The 19,983-nt window shown below is 42.6% G+C and overlaps 1 protein-coding gene across 1 annotated transcript in view; it reads left to right on the top strand.

The window, feature by feature from the left end:
• cubn (cubilin (intrinsic factor-cobalamin receptor)) overlaps positions 1-19,983 on the top strand; it is a 93,762-nt gene that overhangs the window by 41,804 nt on the left and 31,975 nt on the right. The window contains exons 30-43 of the mRNA XM_039789731.1: positions 298-466; positions 2,791-2,972; positions 3,884-4,040; positions 5,528-5,644; positions 5,764-5,877; positions 6,282-6,410; positions 6,553-6,685; positions 10,459-10,664; positions 11,537-11,718; positions 13,113-13,305; positions 13,875-14,072; positions 15,134-15,280; positions 17,298-17,488; positions 18,877-19,045. Of these exons, the coding sequence (XP_039645665.1) occupies positions 298-466; positions 2,791-2,972; positions 3,884-4,040; positions 5,528-5,644; positions 5,764-5,877; positions 6,282-6,410; positions 6,553-6,685; positions 10,459-10,664; positions 11,537-11,718; positions 13,113-13,305; positions 13,875-14,072; positions 15,134-15,280; positions 17,298-17,488; positions 18,877-19,045 (2,287 nt within the window). The remainder of the gene's footprint in view (positions 1-297; positions 467-2,790; positions 2,973-3,883; positions 4,041-5,527; positions 5,645-5,763; positions 5,878-6,281; positions 6,411-6,552; positions 6,686-10,458; positions 10,665-11,536; positions 11,719-13,112; positions 13,306-13,874; positions 14,073-15,133; positions 15,281-17,297; positions 17,489-18,876; positions 19,046-19,983) is intronic.

The following is a 19,983-nucleotide window of genomic DNA, read 5'->3' as shown; positions in this document are numbered from 1 at the left end:
TGTCAAGTCATCTCCTGAGCTGTCTTTTAATTCCCTATACGACTTTTTAAAGATTTACGTCGCTCTCCTAACTACCTTATTTTCTGACGTTGGTTTCATCATGCAAGTTGTTTTGTATTACATTTTGTGTTGTGTTTGTTATGTACTTTTTTATTTATGTAGCCTGCTGTTGTTTATCTGTGAATCGAGGCAGACTTCACCCCATCTGCCCTGGTTGTAGAGCACGTTGGGTCAGCTTATGCTGTTTTAAATGTGCTATATACATAAAGATGACTTGACCGTTTGACTTCTCCTCAGGTGTACGGAGGCCCGGACCTGTTGGCCCCCCGGCTGGCCCAGCTGTGCAGTACCACATCCAGCCCCATGCAAGTCTCCAGCACCGGCAACCTGCTCACAGTGCGCTTCAAGTCTGACGCCTACGTCAGCGGCCGGGGTTTCAACGCCAGCTGGGCTGAAGTTCAGGGAGGTGGGTGGACTTCGTTGAGTGCATGCCCATATGCCACTATTCATGATTCAAGATTTGTATTTGCCATTTGTGCATACAGCACAGTCCAGGCGCATAGGGATTCTTGTGCACACTCTTTGAGTCAAGTAAAAAGAGTTAAAGAAAGAAAAGCACACTGACTAATATAAAAAAGATACAATAAAATAAAATAAGACAAGAAAACAGTCTGTTAGAAGATATTGATTAATTCCCAGCAGGGAAATTAAGGGGATATCCCTCTCCTCTGGGTCCGTAACATTATTATTTTTTCCTACAATGGCCTTAGAACGCTTGTCGTAGCAGAAGCAACTTGCGTTTGCAAACATCAAGCTGACAAGAAACTCTGAAAAACTGGAAAACTTGTCTTTGAGTGCAGAAACCTTGTGTGCACTGAGGTAGTTTCACTTATTAACATTCAATTGTTTTCTTGTCTGTCTTAAAACAATTCCCACGTGTATATTGAAAGAGTATTTTTCGTCTCTGTAATTGTTCCTCCGTCCTGATATTTATACGAGGTCTCAGAAGTCTGAATTAGACCAATAAAGTTGGTATCTTCCAAAGTTAGTCTTTTTAGTAACAACTTCCTTCTTTGGTGGGGTGGTAGGAAAGATTATTAATTTGGAAACTTTGATAGTTTCAAATTAGTTTTTTCCAACTTACCTCATATTAGCTTCAGCTGAATGTAACTTTAACCCCCAAGACTGTGGATCCCCCCACCAATCACTTACATTGGAATCACGTCAAAAAGGGACCTCTTTCCAGCCAGGATGGACAGGAGGAAGAAAATTCAGTGACAAAAAAACTCTTGTAATATATTAATGGGCATTTGTGTATTGTTGTAAGATGAACAAAAAAACATTTTTAGTTCTACTTTAAGAGGTTTCAGTGGACATAATCCCTTCCAAAGCTTTTAATTGTGAAACATTTGCAGGAATGTGTTTGACTTGTTTCCTTATAGCACTTCAAATGTTGCTGTTGCCATCTGGTGGCGGGTGTACGTTACTACATAATGCAGTTTGGCTGGCCTATAAACACACATACACCCACAGTTACTGACACAGGACAATAACACTTAAGATGAGTGATCCGGAATGACAAACGGGGGGGGAAAATAGCAAGATTATGTTGTTGAATAGAATGAATTAAAGTGAAATTTCAAACTCCCCAAAGATGCTTTACATAGCCCGCATACTGTAGGCTTGGTTGACAGTAGGCATGGGGCCGGTATGACATTCTAACGGTATGATAACCTTCAGCTAAAATACATCACGGTTTCACGGTATTGCAGTATTGCAACAGCTTCAACATGTATTATTTTGAAATGTGTGGGTAAAAAACAACAACTTTTGGTTACACTTTACTTGAAGGTATTTACATAAGAGTGACACTGTCATGAACGTCGTAAACATTATAAACAAGTCATGAACGTTTATGACATAACACTTCTTTTAGTAAGTGTCATTTGTTTTTTGTCATGACAAGTTAGGGTTAGCTCACTTTTGAAAATCTCATCAAAATTGGCTTCAGAGCTGAAAAAGGCAAACCGAGCTGTTTCAGGAGACGGAGACATCAAGTTTGTATTCACGAACAAAGAAAACAGTTTGCCAGTCAAGTTAAAATTATTCAGCACCACGGACAGCGGCAGCTGATGGACAGCGATGGTGCTGAACAGGCCAAGTGAGGTCAATCAGTGCCACACTATATAACTGACATGGCACTATTATATATATGTTTGATAAGAAGAAATGGATTATAACAACGTGAGATCATATGCATTAATTAGCTTCTTTCAGCTAATAATGTGTCACTTGGTAATGGTAATGTGGAAGCTATTGTTGACATCATAGGGTTAGCGTTTATGTGTTCATGACAGTGTCATGTCACTCTTATGTAGATACCTTCATGTAAAGTGTTACCCAACTTTCTTTCCAGTGTAGACAATGTTTTTTTTATTTTTAAACACTGCACACAGGCAGGGAGACGGATTTCTAAACTCCACTTTCTGTCCTTGGCAACTCATAAAAACACAGCTCATTCCGCAGGAACGATATGACGGAATATTTTAACGGTTTTGAAACCGTGACTTTTTCAAGCCGCGGTATACCTTGAAACCGATAACCGGCCCATGCCTAGTTGACAGGCACCCTTATTTTTTTTCACTCGGCCTGTATTTGGGCCGACTTTTTCCTTTTTTTTTTTGGCTGCTGGCCATTATTTGAGAAAAACTGGCAGATCAGAGACAAGTTTGACAGTTTTCCACCAGCAGGCTTAGTAATCTGTAAATCACTTGTCCTTTCCCCCTGCAGGCTGCGGAGGCCCAGTCACCGCTCCATCAGGGGAGATCCATTCTCCTTCGTATCCTAGCAGCTATCCCAACAACGTGGACTGTTCCTGGGTCATCAGCGTGGATCCCAACCACCGTGTCCTCTTCAACTTCTCTGACCTGGACATTGAACCTCATAGCAACTGCTCCTGGGACTACGTGGCTGTGAGTGACTGATTTACAAACATTTGTAGTTTAAGAGCGTTGTGTCAAATCAATTGTGTTTTACCGCTGACCTGTTAGAGCTCCCAGCCCCTATTTTATTTGTGTTTTCTTTCAATGCATTTTAATCAGTGATGATGGGTAAATACTGAGGAGTTCATTGATGCAGCCTGTCCAATGAATGGAGAAATATCTTTACATAGCAAGTCACTTACTGAACTACCACTACTATTTACATAACATGGATAACGTTTTTTTGATGGGTGGGATGGCCCCGCTTCCCAGCATTGGACGCTTGATGGGCTTGCCACTAGCAGAATTTCAAAACAGGCCAACATGGAAGCTTTTTTGGAAACCCTCCCTTATTTTATGAACATAATTCACCGAAATGTGTTTGTGAAAGAATATTATGCGAGAAATGAGCTACAGTTGCTACATTTGTCTTTATTTTAGATCGACAGTTGTCAGTTTAAAAGATTTTTGTGAGTTTTCGAGAGGCGGCCAGTCGAGCTGGTCCCCCCTGATTCTCATTAAGTAGCCTGGATTTAACTTACTATTACAGTATATTGGGTATGTAGTGTGTGTGTGTGTGTGTGTGTGTGTGTGTGTGTGTGTGTGTGTGTGTGTGTGTGTGTGTGTGTGTGTGTGTTGTGTGTGTGTGCGGTGCGTATGCGTGTGTGTGTGTGTGTGTGTGTGTGTGTGTGTGTGTGTGTGTGTGTGTGTGTGTGTGTGTGTGTGTGTGTGTGAATGCTTGTGTTCGTGCATGTGTGTGAATGACAGGCAGTGGTAAAGTGACTTGTCTGTGTATTTGTTGTGCTGTTAACCACTTATGACCATTTATGCTGCAGTGCTCGTGCGTAGTATTTAAAGTCACATAGCTTTACTGAAACCATATTATGTCTGTCCCTGTGTAGATCCATGATGGTCCAAGCATCTCTTCTGCTCTGCTCGCCCATGTGTGTGGCACTACTCTTCCTCCACCCATCACCTCCACCCAGAACACCATCTATGTCCGCTTTCGGTCCGACTCCAGTCTCAGCCACCGGGGCTTCAGTGCTCGCTTCTCTGAGGGTGGGCCTCCTTTAACCTCTATGTTTCTATCACTTAGACTTTCAAAATCTCAGAATTGCTCTGCTGCTAACATCACAAGACATTTTTTTTTTAGTCTCAGACGACTGTCATGTCACCGTAAGGGCATGCAAAGTGCAAAACTGATATCGGACAAGGTGTTACAGATTAAAAGATGAATCCACTTTCCATAACTGAAGCAAATTATTACAATTTTATTATTATATTACAACACACAGGAAGTCAGTGCGGGGCAGATTGCACCTATGATGCAATTCTGTCCCATACACTTTCAGTTTAAAGCTATAGTGTATAGTTTCTGTCTCCCCCATGAGGAATTCTAAGTAATGACAACAAAACTGTCAGCCCCCCACCACTCCTCCACGCAGTTGCTAGTAGCCAAGGAGGACACGGAGGATTAAAAAAACATGATGGACTCTTCAGAAGAGGTCATTATCTTCACTCGAGTTTCTGTGCAGGAAAGTCGCCGGACGCCCCAATCTTCTGAACATAGTCCTACTGAGAAATCTAGAGAGAGTTGTGTGGAGCTGAGGATGTGGATTAATTAGCTTTGTAGCAACTCATTTGGCAATGGCTTGAATGTAACAGGCGTTCATTAATATATCAAAAAGTTACGCACTAAAGCTTTAAGTATTAAACAAAAGAAGAGGCATACACATTGCACAGGGATTTGGACAAACTTAAAGGAATTCTAGTGATTTAAATCTCAATTTACATAACAATCTGCTCACCACCATAGCATCATTTAGAGACTGGGCACATCAGCCCGCTGCTAGACACAGCTGTACAACATTCCGTTGCTTTATGCAAGACAAGCTCAAAGCGGCAGTGGGTAGAACAAGAAAAAAAGCCAGAATTTGAAGTAGTTCTTTAATGTCACCGGCTGTTGTTTTGTGCTCTTATTTTCTTTTCTTTTCGTTTTTAGCACTGGCACCATTTCAAAAGTATGGTTTTAGCACCGATATTGAAAAAAAAAAGATACCAAATAGGGATCGACCAATACTGGTTTTTCAAGGCCGATACAGATTATTAGTAGTTAATGAAACCGATATTTGGAACCAATGTGCATTTACAGTGAAAATGAAAATATTTAAGTCAAAATTAAGATTTTGGAATTTTACAAACTCTAACACGAAACTTTGTTTAAATGCTTTAAGCAATTATTTAATAAATCCCCAGTAACAGAGAGTCAGATAGTGTTGTGGGCGGGACATTAAGTAATTAGGACAGACACAGGGCTGTAGCCAAGCCAAGTAGAACACCTTTTAATTCATTAACATTAACTATCGGTTATCAGGCAAATAAAACGCTGATACAGATAATCTTCAAAATGCCCAAAATCGGCCAGGGCCGATGATTGGTCTGTTCCTAATACCCAACCCTAAAGTCAACCGGCTCGACCTGCATGTCGTGATGGCCGAGGGCTGGAAGACACTCACTGTGTCATTTTGTTTGTTTGTTTCCAACAGCTTGTGGTGCAACCATCACGGCTGATGATATTGGTGGGGCCATTGCGTCGCCACGGTACCCAGGACAATACCCACCCAATCTGAACTGTAGTTGGATCATCAGAGCACAGGAACCATGTAAGTTGCTTTCACCCTTAGACTAGAAAATGGTCATTGACAATGTCATCGGGTATACATATGGCCTTGTACACAAAAAGCTTCCTTCTTTTAACCTTTGATCTTCTTTCTGTGGCCAGTTAACCATGTGACCCTGTCATTCACCGACTTTGAGTTAGAGAGGATTAACTCCAACTGCTCCCATGATGCAGTGGAGATCCTGGATGGAGACAACTACCAGGCGCCGTCTATAGGTAGTTATACTATGTTTCTGAGCGGGTGCTTGTGTGTGTGTGTGTGTGTGTGTGTGTGTGTGTGTGGGTGTGTGTGTGGGTGGGTGGCTGCTTGTGAGAGAGCAGCCTGGATGTGTATGCCTGCACTGTGTGCTGTGTTCAATTGTTTTCTCCCGGGCACATTATGTTCAAATTAGTCAGATAAGATAAGATTCCTTTTATTGTCATTGCATTTACATACAATGAGATTCAGGTGCACTACCTGGGACGATGCTAAAAAATATCCTTTAAACATACATCAAATACATTCAACTATAAGTTGACAATGACACAGTATGTGATGACTGAATGTAATAAGTCGACTGCTTCTTAGAGAAACGTGTAGCCTTCATTTCAAATTCACATGTGATGTCCAATGTTGTCAGGGCGCTACTGTGGCTATGAAGTACCTCACCCAGTGACATCCTTCAGTAACTCCATGGTGGTCAACTTCGTCACCGACGTGTCCGTCTCCAAAAAAGGGTTCCGAGCCACGTACTCAGCATCCACCTCCAGTAAGACACAGCAGTACTGCTCACCGGTCTAGCTACACACACTATAGTAATAATTCCGATTCAATTCAGAGTCCGAACGATCTCATGCATACGCACTGACACTGACAGGAACAACTTATTCTTCTCCCCCCATTCTGCTCAGGTTGTGGAGGAGATCTGGTGATGGAGAGCGGTGCGTTCAACAGCCCGAACTATCCGGATGCTTATCCACCGAATGTGGAGTGTGTGTGGACCATCAGAAGCTCGCCAGGGAACCGTCTCCAGCTCTCATTCATGTAAGGTTGTAGCCTGGATGCCAGCTGAACTTAGCCCCGCCCACGACATTTGAGGTCGGGAAGTTCGGTCTGGACTTGATCCGTTGTGGAGCAACTATACTCGAACCAGAGCCACTCGGACCAATCAAATTGTCAGGGCGGGCTTTATACGATGATGGACAGATGATGTAACAGTAATGTAATCAACCACGTCACCAAGGAGTGCTTGGGTTGAATTTGGCTGCCGCTGGAGAATTGAGATGTGTAGATTCCTCCATCGCGTCTGTTATAGAAGATATCAACAGCGCATTCATTTTAAAAGAGGAACAGAGAACCGCGATCACGTACTGTATGTATACACCTTGCCACACCCGTCCGCACGACATGGAAACTGCCGCCTCTGTCTTTGCTCTGTCGAAGCCTGCCTTTGACTTGCCGATTCTGTGATGTCTGTCTCCGTTGCTCTGATTGGTTGTAGGACTATCCAATGGAGTGCAGAGGCATTTTCTTTCCTGGTTTGGTTGAAACACGCCCTATAATCGCAACCCAATGGAGCGGTATCAGACTCATATTCTGACTAGAATCTGAGTATGACGACGTCAGGCTAGTAAGGTTGCATCTGAAATTACATTACATTACATGTCATTTAGATGACGCTTTTATCCAAAGCGACTTACAATTAAGTGCATTCAACTGAGAAGGTCCAAACTCTAGACAACAAGTAGTAAGTGCAAGTACATTAGCTTTAAATAAGCTAAGCTACAAAGAAACAAAAGTGCAGGTTAAAGAGTTTTTATTTATTTTTTTTAACCGAGGTGTAGTCGGAAGAGATGTGTTTTTAGCCTTCGGCGGAAGATGTGTAGGCTTTCAGCCATCCTGATGTCGATGGGGAGCTCATTCCACCATTTGGGAGCCAGGACAGTGAACAGTCTGGATTTGGTTGAGTGATTAGTTCTCCCTCGCTGTGGGGGGGCAGCAAGCAGTTTGGCTGATGCAGAGCGAAGTGGGCGGGTTGGGGTATATGGTTTGACCATGTCCTGGATGTAAGCTGGGGCTGATCCGTTCGTGGCCCTGTATGTAAGTACTAGTGTCTTGAAGCGGATGCGGGCAGCCACTGGTAACCAGTGAAGAGAGCTGAGGAGAGGTGTAGTGTGAGAGAACTTGGGGAGGTTGAAGACAAGTCGAGCTGCTGCGTTCTGAATGAGCTGCAGGGGTCGGATGGCGCACATGCAGGCAGGCCAATCAGCAGGGAGTTGCAGTAGTCTAGACGTGAGATGACTAGAGCCTGAACCAGAACCTGAGCCGCCTTCTGCGTTAGAAGTGGACGATATCCTTCTGATGTTATGCAGCATGTATCTGCAGCATCGGGTGTTTGCAGCAATGTTGGCAGTGAAGGAGAGTTGGTCGTCAAGTGTCACACCCAGGTTTCTAGCAGTCTGGGTGGGGACTACCACAGAGTTGTCGATTGTTATAGTCAGGTTTTGGGTAGGAGAGCCCTTCCCTGGAAGGAAAAGGAGCTCAGTCTTGTCAAGGTTGAGTTTCAGATGGTTAGTGGACATCCAAGAAGAGATGTCGGTCAGACAGGCCGCGAGATGCGTACTGCTACTTGAGTGTCAGACTCAGGAAAGGAAAGAATTAGTTGGGTGTTGTCTGCGTAGCTGTGATAAGAAAAGCTGTGCGACTGAATGACAGACCCAAGGGAGTTGGTATAGAGAGAGAAGAGGAGGGGACCCAGGACTGATCCCTGAGGAACCCCAGTTTTGAGTGGGCAAGGCTCTGAGCTAGATCCTCTCCAAGTTACCCGGTAGGTTCGGTCTGACAGGTAAGATGTCAGCAAAGAGAGAGCGCAGAGCCTGGGAACACCCAGATTCTGGAGTGTTGAAATGAGGATCTGGTGGTTCACTGTGTCAAAGGCAGCTGAAAGGTCTAGAAGGATGATGATGGAAGAGAGAGAGGTTGTTTTAGCAATGTGAAGCTGCTCAGTGACAGCAAGGAGGGCGGTTTCTGTTGAGTGACCAGCCTTGAAGCCAGACTGGTGGGGATCGAGAAGGTTGTTCTGGTTGAGATAAGTAGAGAGTTGATTATAAATGGCACGCTCAAGAGTTTTAGATAGAAAAGGAAGAAGGGAGACAGGTCTATAGTTATTTACATCAGAGGAGTCGAGTGTTGGTTTTTTGAGTAGTGGGGTCACTCTTGCCTCTTTGAGGGCATCGGGGAAACAGCCAAATTCACACTAACGTGCTTTTTAGTAGGCTAAAACAGTGTGTGAGATTTAGGGGTGACCCCGAATAGTGGAATATTCAATGCTTCGATGGAAAGAGCCTGATTGGACGGCCAGTCTCGCAGTTGAATCTTCGCAGTGCCGTAAAGTCCGGTTCAGACCAAAGATTCGAGAGCGAGACGAGTGTATACTTGCAGCTACTTGCAACCCGCCGGTTCTGCAGCGTTCTGAAAGCTGCCATTTCACACCGATGAGACGAGACGGTGTATCATCTTCATAGCAACTATTTGCACTTCCGTCCTAAATTCTGACTTCCAGGCTTTTTGTATCTAAATATATCATTTGTTGGGTCTAAATATGAATGTGGATAACGCTGGTGATAGTGAGATGCTTCCTACAGTTACATCTGTAGTGATGAAACGGCGAAAACGCTTTGTTTCTCTGACTCACTGCCTTGTTTTAACAACGCTCGCTCTCTACAGTCACTCTCTAGGTCGCTCGACCACATACAGTGCTTGTGTGTGCTCGTTGAGCCTCCGGGCCGGTTCAGACCCCTGCAACTTTTGCCGGCAACGTTCTAAATCGGGTTGGTATTGTCGCGAATCTTTAAAGCTTTTAATAAATCTTTAAAGCTTTCAATAAATCTTTTTTGAAAGTGAGTAAATAAATCCAACCACCCCGTGACTGATTTAAGGTTCACTTTCCATGATCCGGGACCGACGGTAGCCTAGTGAGATTTTTTTAGTATATCTTAGTATGAAACCAATTGTACTATATTGCATACTATTTCCGGTGAATTATTACAGTATGCAAACACTGCACACTACGCCTGCATAAGTATCCCACAATGCAACGTGGTAGTAACGTCAACGTTCGAAACAGGCAAACGGGCAGCAACCGAAGCAGCTCTGTAACTTCAAAAAGGCTTTAATTCACATTTCTAAATATTTCAAATCTGTGGTTTTGTCACCTGCGACTGTTGGTCTAGTTGCTTTCTTTTTTCAGTATTTTTCAATTTGTGACGTTCAACATTACAGCTCAGCGCTTCCTTAAAGGTACGCGCTACTGTTTATTTACACAAAAGTATGAACGATAGTTAACATATTGAGTATGTAGTGCATAGGATGCGGTGTGGGTGGTTAGGAGGATTTATCCGTGGCTGATTTTTGGTATTCAGAGAATTCCCCGTTTTTCAACTATTATTTCTAGTCACTGTCCCATTATCTATATTATTATTATATAATATATTATATAATTATATATTGTCTATATTATATTATATCTTTATTGCCACTGTTCATCCCCAACCGGCACCGTCAGACACCGCCTACCAAGAGTCTGGGTCTGTCTGAGGTTTCTCCCTAAAAGGGAGTTTTTCCTCGCCACTGTTGCACTAAATGCTTGCTCTTGGGGGAATTACTGGAATTGTTGGGTCTTTGTAAATTAAAGAGTGTGGTCTAGACCTACTCTATCTGTAAAGTGTCTTGAGATAACTCTTGTTATGATTTGATACTATAAATAACATTGAATTGAATTTTCCATACCAGTAACCGTCTGCTTGTGTTTTGTTCAGTGTCTTTCACCTGCAGGGAGACTCTGGCTGTCAAAACGACTACCTGGAAATCAGAGAAGGCAACTCCACCGGCCATCTGGTTGGTCGCTTCTGTGGAAACTTGCTCCCCTCCAACTACACCTCTGTGATTGGTCACATCCTGTGGGTTAAGTTTGTCTCTGACTCAGCCATCAGCGGAGAGGGATTCAGAGCCACCTTCTCACACTGTGAGTGTCTGCGTTTTAGAAAAGACTAAAGTCGGACACCATCTCACATCTAAAGACAATCATCTCACATCTAACGTTAAAGACTACAACCAAGCTAGCTACCTACTGCTAGCGTTAGCTGGTAACTTAAAGGAAAGTTTTCAGATTTTGTGTTCTGCCGTACATGCAGATGAATGTCTCCAGTACCTGGAGGTCTGTGTTTATCAGCTTGTAAATCTCCCGTTGGATGACGCGCTTCAGAAGGGTTGAAAATCGGCAACTTTCCCTATTTAGCGTTTAGCTTAGCACGGCGCCATAGAAACAATAAACACCACTGGCTCTAGCCGTTTGCTGCTTCCTGTTTGGTGCTGGAGGGATCATGTGATTGGGGAAAAAGACTGACTGGGACTGAGTTTTATGACCATCTTTCACCAAACGATGGAGACGACGGGAGCGCCCCGACTCTAGGAAGACTCTCAGGATTATATTCTAATATTAGAAATTAGTCTGAGACAGTGGAATCGCTTGAAAGGTTGTTTGGTGGACGGTCGGCACCAGTTGCATGGCAATAACGTATTGAATCTTGAAATGTTGATAAGGGTTGTAACATTCTGCTTGTACACATGACCTATGTGGCTGTTTTTTCCGGGGAGGACAGTCTCGTGTTCTATTGTATGTTCTTAACTCACGCACTAGCCCCTTCTCATTGGCATTAGTCCTAGAAATATCTTTTTCGATGTAATTGTTTCAATGTACGTTAAGTTGTGTTGTGTACAGGTCTGTTTATTCATCTGTTGAGTTATGTTTAGTCTGACCAATTAAAAAAAGAAAAGAAAACAGAGAAAGAGAAAGAGAATGAGAAATCTAACTTTGACTTTCTCTCTGTTTCTCAGTGTATGGTAATGATGTGGTGGGGGACTTTGGTCAGATAGCATCCCCACTGTATCCCAGAACGTACCCCAACAATGCCCACTACCGCTGGACCATAACTGTGGAGGGGGACAGCTACATCCAGATCCGCTTTTTGGACATGGACATAGAGGACCTGCAAAACTGCTACTACGACCATCTCAAAGTAAGACTGCACGTACTGTGAAATTTGTATCCTTGGTTAAACCTCTAACAATTACAGTCAGAATGTTTGCAGTGTATTGTTTCAAATAAAACTTGATTGCAACAATAATAGATTTAAAATAGATGCATCACATAACAGATTGCACATTAAAGTTTTTTTTAACCTGGACCCTAAGTGACTGATAGGAACAACAATCTTTGCCATTGGTCCAATATTAAGCATGAACACTGTGACTGGCAGCCACAGACCGGGCTAAAATGTAACCCTACGGGGCAAATGTGCATCGTCTATTTGGTCCACTAAAAGTGCTGTTTTAAGGATCCCTACAGAGATAGACCTTTAAAACCTCTTTAAGACCTTTCTGTTTAACCAGAAACAGCTCTGAGGTCGCTAGCGCTAAACCCACCAGACTGCATTTACAAAAACAATACTTTAAGCGTGAATAGAGCCAACATATTTTCACATGTAAATCTGTAAACTATGTGTTTATTTCAACCAAAACTAGAGTTGTGATAGCCTCGTGAGACCGTCCTGATCTCGTGAGCTCCAGTTTTCCACTCGTAGATCAGTCTGGCATCTTGAGATAGAGAAAATTTGGAGCCGTTCGCCAAACGACCGGCCAATCAGCGTTGGTTTTGAGGCGGGTTTAGGTGGCTCGCTAATGCTTTTGGAATATGGACCGGGAACGTGAAATGGTGCCTTTTATTCGTAAATTCTCGTTACACAAACAGCAAATATCCTTTACCGACATGTTGTTTGCTTGCTGAGCTAACGAGCTATGCTTTGCCTGCAGCAGCAGAGGCTTGTGGTTGTATTTTCATATGCTCGAAGCAATCCATCTGGTGTAGTCAGGTTAGAGTTGTGATGGTTGGAAGAGTGGAAAGACGGCCCAAAATGGCTTCTCATAGTTTTATTTTGTTTCTGTTGACTTTGAATGAAGTCTATTTTACGATGCTAAAATTGCTGTTAATTTACATGGTCTGGTGGGTTTACGCAATTTCGCGGATGTTTTTATGTTTAAAAAAAGGATCTTACTCTTTAACAGACCTCCTTAGAAATCCTTTCCATAATGTTGTCTGACACTTAGAATATTAATCGGAGTCTGTCAGTGGCAAAACGAGCACGTTTGTGAAGGTAAATACAAGCTGGACAGTTGCCCTAGTAACTTACATTGTAGCTTGTTTCTCTGCTGCCGACTGCAGCGATCTCACTGGACCAATGTCATAGATTGTTGTTCCCATCGGTCACTTAGACACAAAATCATAGGAAAATAGGGTTAAAAAAACATTAGTTACCCTTTAACTGTGCCTTCTACAAACTTAGCTGTGTGGTGGTTTTGTAAACTGTCTCACTCCCTCATTCATTCGGCCCTCGATCCTTTTTTTCCCCTCCAGATATTTGACGGCCCCAGTGTTCATTACTTCCACATCGGAACATTCTGTGGTCTGGCCCTGCCCCCTCCCATTAGAAGTTCTGCAAGCACGCTGACCCTGCAGTTCCAGACAGATTCAGTGGTGGGGGGGCGAGGTTTCCTCCTCGAATGGAATGCTGTCCAGGACTCTGGACCACCACCCACTATCCCACCAGGTCAGACAGCGAGCTCTTTTAAATAAAGCACACAATGTGTAAGACATGCATTCTGCTTCTGCACACTCAACAAAAAGACCAGTAATTCAAAATGTCTTTTGTGTATTGGCATCCTGATGCCTCTAATCCTAAACAGCTAACTAAGCTTTTCCTTTCATTTGCCCATGGTTTCTGTGTTTTTTTTCTGACGTTTGAGTAGGACTGCAATATATGCTAAGGGGTTTGTGTACTTATTTTGATTATGTGTATGAAAACGTTTTGAGTGAATGAAAGTAAGTGAAAAGTAAAATTACATTTATGAACAGAAGAGTAAATAATTATATCATAACCAGTCCACTGTGCACCAAAGGTATGTCTGTATGAATAATGATCTGTTATCATCTGGATGGATATCTGCATGGTCATACATTTACAGAATAGTATGTGCAGCATCTGAAAGAACTCTATGTGTGTGTGTGTGTGTGTGTGTGTGTGTGTGTGTGTGTGTGTGTGTGTGTGTGTGTTGTGTGTGGCTGTGTGCGTGCGTGCGTCTGTGGGTGGGTGTGTGTGTGTGTGTGTCTCTCTCTCAGGTGCATGTGGTGGATTGCTAATGGCCGGGGAGACTCCTGGCTTCCTCTTTTCTCCTGGCTGGCCTGAGAGCTACCCTCCTAACCAGGAGTGTACCTGGCTGATACGTTCTCCAGGCTCCATCGTAGAGTTGAACCTCTTGTCTCTGGACATGGAGGACTACCCCAGCTGCTACTTTGACAGCCTTGTCATCAGAGACGGTAAGCCATGACACCCTACAGGATAAGACAGTGATCAACAAAATAACAAGACCTCTCGCGCTGTTGGAATTTACAGAGCAACTTCATAATCAGCGTGTGACGACAGTTCTAGTCTAATTCTTTTGTGGCTCTGGAGGAGCTTTTTAAGGCCTGAGTAAAAAATCATGGATGATGTCATCAGAATTATGGACTTGGAGCAATTAAATGTTTGAATAAATTTGCACGGTTAAAAAATTTTAAAATTCAGAACAAACACATTTTTTCCACGATCTTTAGAATATCTCGGCCAAAGTTAATGCTATCAACGCCAACCCTGAGATTCTTGTTCTCCATTCAGCTCTGAGGCTCTGTACCAAATCTGGTGAAGATTGGCCAGATTAGGGGGGCGCTATAATCGAGGTAGACGTGTTTTGGCCTATAACCTAATGAATGTAAATGGGAACTTTGCATTTGAAATTTACTACAGACTTTGCAGCTCACGTGTTGCAATATTTACTGCCGTTTGCCTTGCCCTCGTCCTGTTTTGGGTTCCGCTTTCACGGGCTCTGCGGGTCGTCGGGGGCAACTCGCTCTGGGGAGGCTTGGACCCCCCCCCATCATAACTGCTTGCAGTTCTAGTTTAAATTGTATCCAGTGTTTTTCGGAACATTACTGCTCAAGACTAAAAGGCAGGACATCACTGCCTCTGCTTAATTTGTCCGCTTTTTGTCACACTACTTTGAAATAAGAATATTTTTATTATGTCTTATTGTATCATATGTTATATATATCACCTGTATGCTGTGCTGCTGACACTGTGAACTGATTGAATCTGGTTGTGTGGCTATAAGAGTGAAGTAAAATGTACAGTATGTCACCAAAAAAAGCCTTTGATGATTAATGTTATTACCATTGAAGATCATAAAGCAAACCTGAATGGAGTTAGGTCTGTTTGCTCTTCTGGACATCCTATGATTTCCGTGTGTGTGTGTGTGTGTGTGTGTGTGTGTGTGTGTGTGTGTGTGTGTGTGTGTGTGTGTGTGTGTGTGTGTGCGTGTGTGTGTGTGTGTGTGTTCTCTCAGGTGCAAGCAGTCTATCCCCCATGCTAGCCACTGTGTGTGGTCGGGAACCTCCAGCTTCTCTCCACTCAACAGGGGACTCCATGTTCATCCACTTCTCCTCAGACAGCAGCATTGGCGGCCGAGGCTTTAATGCCTCCTACTCCAGAGGTCAGACACCAAAAATGAAATAATAATGAACATATATTTGTTACTCGTGTCTGTTAAAGTCAGTAGTTGCTTTCTGAAGTGTGCACCTGTGACTCTAAGCTTTGGATCGGCTTGTACTGTGCCTGTGCAATTATTGGTGGCAAGCACAAACACAATATAACATCACTCAGCTTGAGTGTTTATGACAAAGTAGATATAAAATGATAATATAAGAATTATACATTTTGGCTTCACTTCAGTACCTTGCCATCTACAGCCCCAATTTCCAAAATGTTTGTATGCCTGGCTCTTTTCCTGATCACTTTCCCACATCCTGATCTATACAACGCATTGCATTGTGGGATTGGTAAAGGAAAGTGGTGTCCATGCGCGCCATGGAAATGCAGCAAATGCATGACACTATATAATGAATAGGGCCTGATTACAGAAACAGCATGACTCTCTGTAATCCTGGCTAGCTCAGTCAGTAGAGCATGAGACTCTTAATCTCAGGGTTGTTGGTTCGAGCCCCATGTTGGGCGTAGGTTTTGTGGGATGGCTCAGAAGCAGAGCGGTCGCTCCTCAACCACAACATTGACGGTTTCATCCCATCCTCCTCCGGCTACATGTCAAAGTGTCCCTGAGCAAGACCCTGAACCCCTTGTTATTCCCAGCATTCTGTATGTATAGCTGTCCACAGCTCCTGTTAGGATAGGTTAAAATGCATTAATTATATTGTACTATATTGGACACTAACTCGAAATAAAGTTGTTGTAAAGTTGTTCAGCCCGGTGGCAAGTGTCTTTTTGTTGACTAGGCCCGGAGTCACAGCCTGATGGCAGTATTAATGTAGAGCCCAATAGTTTCTGTGATAACAGAATCATGGACGGAATAACGAAATTGAGAATGCATGTCATTTCCCCTCTCTCTCCCTCCCGTTTCACATCTTAAGCTGTCCTGTCTAATAAAGGCCTAAAATGCCAAAAGAAATTATCTTTCAAAAAGATATTTGACAGATTCCACAGGGCTCTACATTAAGTCAGTGCTAAAAGCTGGAGATTTGACAATATGACTACGTCTAAGTTTCCAACTGAGCCGCCCCACTGTAACTCTAGTTTAATAAACGTCTTGAAAATACATTATAAAGATATTTCCCAGTGGCTTAGGCCTGGGGGGGAATTTAGGCCTGGTGGGTCACCAGGCTTACAATACACTGGGGGAAACACTGCATTTTTTTACCTGGAGAAAGTTGTTGGTCATCCAGCGTTTTAGCCTTTCCATTTTGATGTGCAAGGTCCAATCCCTTTCTTTTTCTACGCATTTCCTGTCACTCTCTACTACTGCCACTACTATCCGGGCTACTAATCGGGCTGAATGATTTGGGAAAAAAATTCAAATTGCGATTTTTCTGCCAGATATTACGTTTGCGATTCATTTTGCGTTTTCTTTCTTAAAAGTTTAGCCAAAGTTCACTGTGTAATATTCACTGTGTATCAGATAAAACATGTCATGGAGCATTATAACATGAGACACCATCCAAGCTGCTCTGTATTCTTATGCAAGGATGAGAACATAATTTAGATATGAATTACCAGCAATAATTGTTTTTCTTTTAATAAGCAGAACAGTTATCACAAAAGCTAAAGTTATAATAATAAAAAACCATTCCAATAAAAAACTATCAGTACTTTCCTGTAAACTGATATTTCTGATCTGCCTCAGCCTCAGCATCTAGGCTACATATTACACCTTCTACCATCACTTAAATAAAGTAATAAACAATGAATTGAAAGATCCACTGAAAATAGAACATTTCTGTAAACATTCTGTGATATGTAACATTATTCCATCATTTATCTTATAAAAAAAGTAAGTATAATAAAAAGAGGAGCAAAATTTTTTAAACCAAACATTTGATTAATCGGGGTCTTCACAGTTTAGCTAACCGCATTCTTTCAAATCTCAATTTCGATTTGAAAACGATTCATCGTTCAGCCCTACTATGCAAGAATACTAATGCTATTATTTGTCTTTCCAGGTTGTGGGGGCCTCCTGCATGTAGACCGAGGCGTGCTGAGCAGTCCCCACTACCCCCAGAACTACAGGCCCGGTCTGGACTGTAGCTGGCATGTGATGGTGACGCCGGGCTTCAGGGTGTCTGTCAGCTTCCAGAGCCCCTTCCAGATCCAAGGCTTTGGAACCGGATGCAGCACAGGAGACTACCTGGAGGTAAACAACATCTAGAAGCTTGAATCAAAATCTGTATATTATATCAAAGTTCAAAACCAGATCCATACTACTACTAGTTTTTCACCTTAGCATCAACATACATTTTTCACTTGGTTACAAGTTGCTGGTACTGGAACACATAATTCCTGACATTCAGATTGTTCCTGTGCTTCTTTTACAAAGTAACATATAGAGATAAGAGAGGCTTTATTGTCATCCATCCATATACACTGCAGTGCAGTACTGTAATGAAATTGTGTTTCCCTGGTCCTGATGTGAAAGCAAAAGAATGAACTAATTAACATAAAACGCAAACAACAAGATACAAAAACAGGTACAGAACAAGATACAAGACGACGTGCAAAGATATAGTGAGATAGAAAAATTTAAATACAAATAGTGTCAATATATTAGCAATAGTGGAGCTGCGGAATCCAAGTCTGGTACATACACCTGCCTGACCAGTCACGAGTAAATCCAAGCTGTCAATCATGACGTTATACCCCATTTTTTTCATAGCATCAAACAAAGTGTCACAAACACCTGAATAAGAACTGCCTTAAATGACTTTGGGAAACATTTATTTGACGTCTACTTAGATTTTTACAGTTTGGACCATGTCCCATCCATTAGTCTCACATTTCCAGGTCTGGCTAGTCCACACAGCATTCCCGGGATGGGAGAAAAACATGCTCTGGTTTATTGGCATTTCTTTAAACCAATCACAATCGCCTTGGGTGGTGCTAAGAGCCGGACGGAGCAACGGTGCCTCTGCAAAATAGCCTTGGGAAGGAACTTGTTTTGGTGGAACGTGTACGTTCAAAAGTAGTTTTAGTTATGCAACAGAAATCTCAGATTAGACAGATAGTCTAGCTAGCTGTCTGGATTTACCCTGCAGAGATCTGAGGAGCAGTTAACCATAGTCCTCACAAATCCACCGGAGGTTAGAACGCCAACAAAAAGAAAGAGGAAGGTAACAAGGACATCTGGCCGAAAATGAGGGATATCCGGTTGCACTGGAGCAATCCCAGAAATGAAAAATTGTGGATATAGAATATATAATATATAGAATATATAGAATACCCATCTAGTAACATAGAGGGGCTGGGGTTTATTACCTAAACTGCAGCCAGCCACCAGGGGGCGATCCAGATGTTTTAGCTTCACTTATACAGTCTATGCATCTACCCCTGGTTTGAAACAGTAGATTATGAAAAGTGGATCAGGAAACTTGTTCTGCTAATAAAAAAAAAGGTACAACTTTGTTCTTTTCTTATAGGTTTTACTTATCTGTGTGTAAGGTTTTGGAAGCACTATTAATGATTATTATTATTATTTTCTTTTTTTCATTACTCACAGTTGTGATTGACTCGCTGTTGTCTCCACAGCTCCGGAACGGTCCAGATGGTTCGTCTCCACCACTGGGGGGGCGTCTCTGCGGTGCCAGTGTGCCCTCCATGGTCCAGACTACTGACAACCACCTCTTCATTCACTTTGCATCTGACGCCAACAACGAGGCCAGCGGCTTCAAGCTGACCTTCGAAGCCCACAGTCAGGGTACAACCACCACGCTGTTTTCTATGTTCTCCTTCAGCAATAGGAGTCATCAACATCAAAATGGTTGCTGTTCGTTCACCAGTGTCACATTATGCCATTAGGTTACCAATGACTTTGGCCATGGAATGACAACAGTGTAACTCTTGTTGATTGTTACAGTTAAGGCTGTTGAATGGAAAATGTGTGATGGACTTACAGTACCAGCAGGTTTTCGGGTGGGCTTCTACATAAATTGAGCAAGATGTCTAATGTAAAAAGAGGACACTAGAACACACAGTGGAGTGGGCTGTGGGCTGTTGACCCACAGCTCATAGAGGCAGTTAAAGCAACACTATGTAACTTGCGCGACTGTAGTTCCAATGAGATAACCTGTAGGGGTACCGAAGAGGGAAAAGTTGTATAGTGTTGCCTTAAGGTACTTTTAAATCAGAGCTTGCTTAAATCAATCGATTCTCCAATTAAAATCAATCTTTGTTTGAGTTATTCAATTCAATTAAATTCAATTCAATTAATTTCATTTCATTTCAATTCAATTTTATTTATAGTATCACATCATAACAAGAGTTATCCCAAGACACTTTACAGATAGAGTAGGTCTAGACCACACTCTATAATTTACAGAGACCCAACAATTACAGTAATTCTCCCAAGAGCAAACATTTAGTGCGACTGTGGCAAGGAAAAACTCCCTTTTAGGGAGAAACCTCAGACAGACCCAGGCTCTTGGTAGGCAGTGTCTGGAGGGGTGTGATGAACAGTGGCAGTTATAGTCACAGTAAACGTAATGGAACTGTGACTAGAAATAGTAGTTGTAGTAGTTCATGGCCTAGCAGTGACGATGATAAATGAAATCCAGAAAATTGATCTTTTAATATATGCCATGTGGATGTACATGTGCATCACGTGACGGGCCGGGAGTTTCAATTCCACTGTCCAGT

This window comes from Perca fluviatilis, chromosome 22 (assembly GCF_010015445.1).
Source record: "Perca fluviatilis chromosome 22, GENO_Pfluv_1.0, whole genome shotgun sequence".
Taxonomy (NCBI): domain Eukaryota; kingdom Metazoa; phylum Chordata; class Actinopteri; order Perciformes; family Percidae; genus Perca; species Perca fluviatilis.
This window is presented reverse-complemented; position numbering and strand designations above follow the sequence as displayed.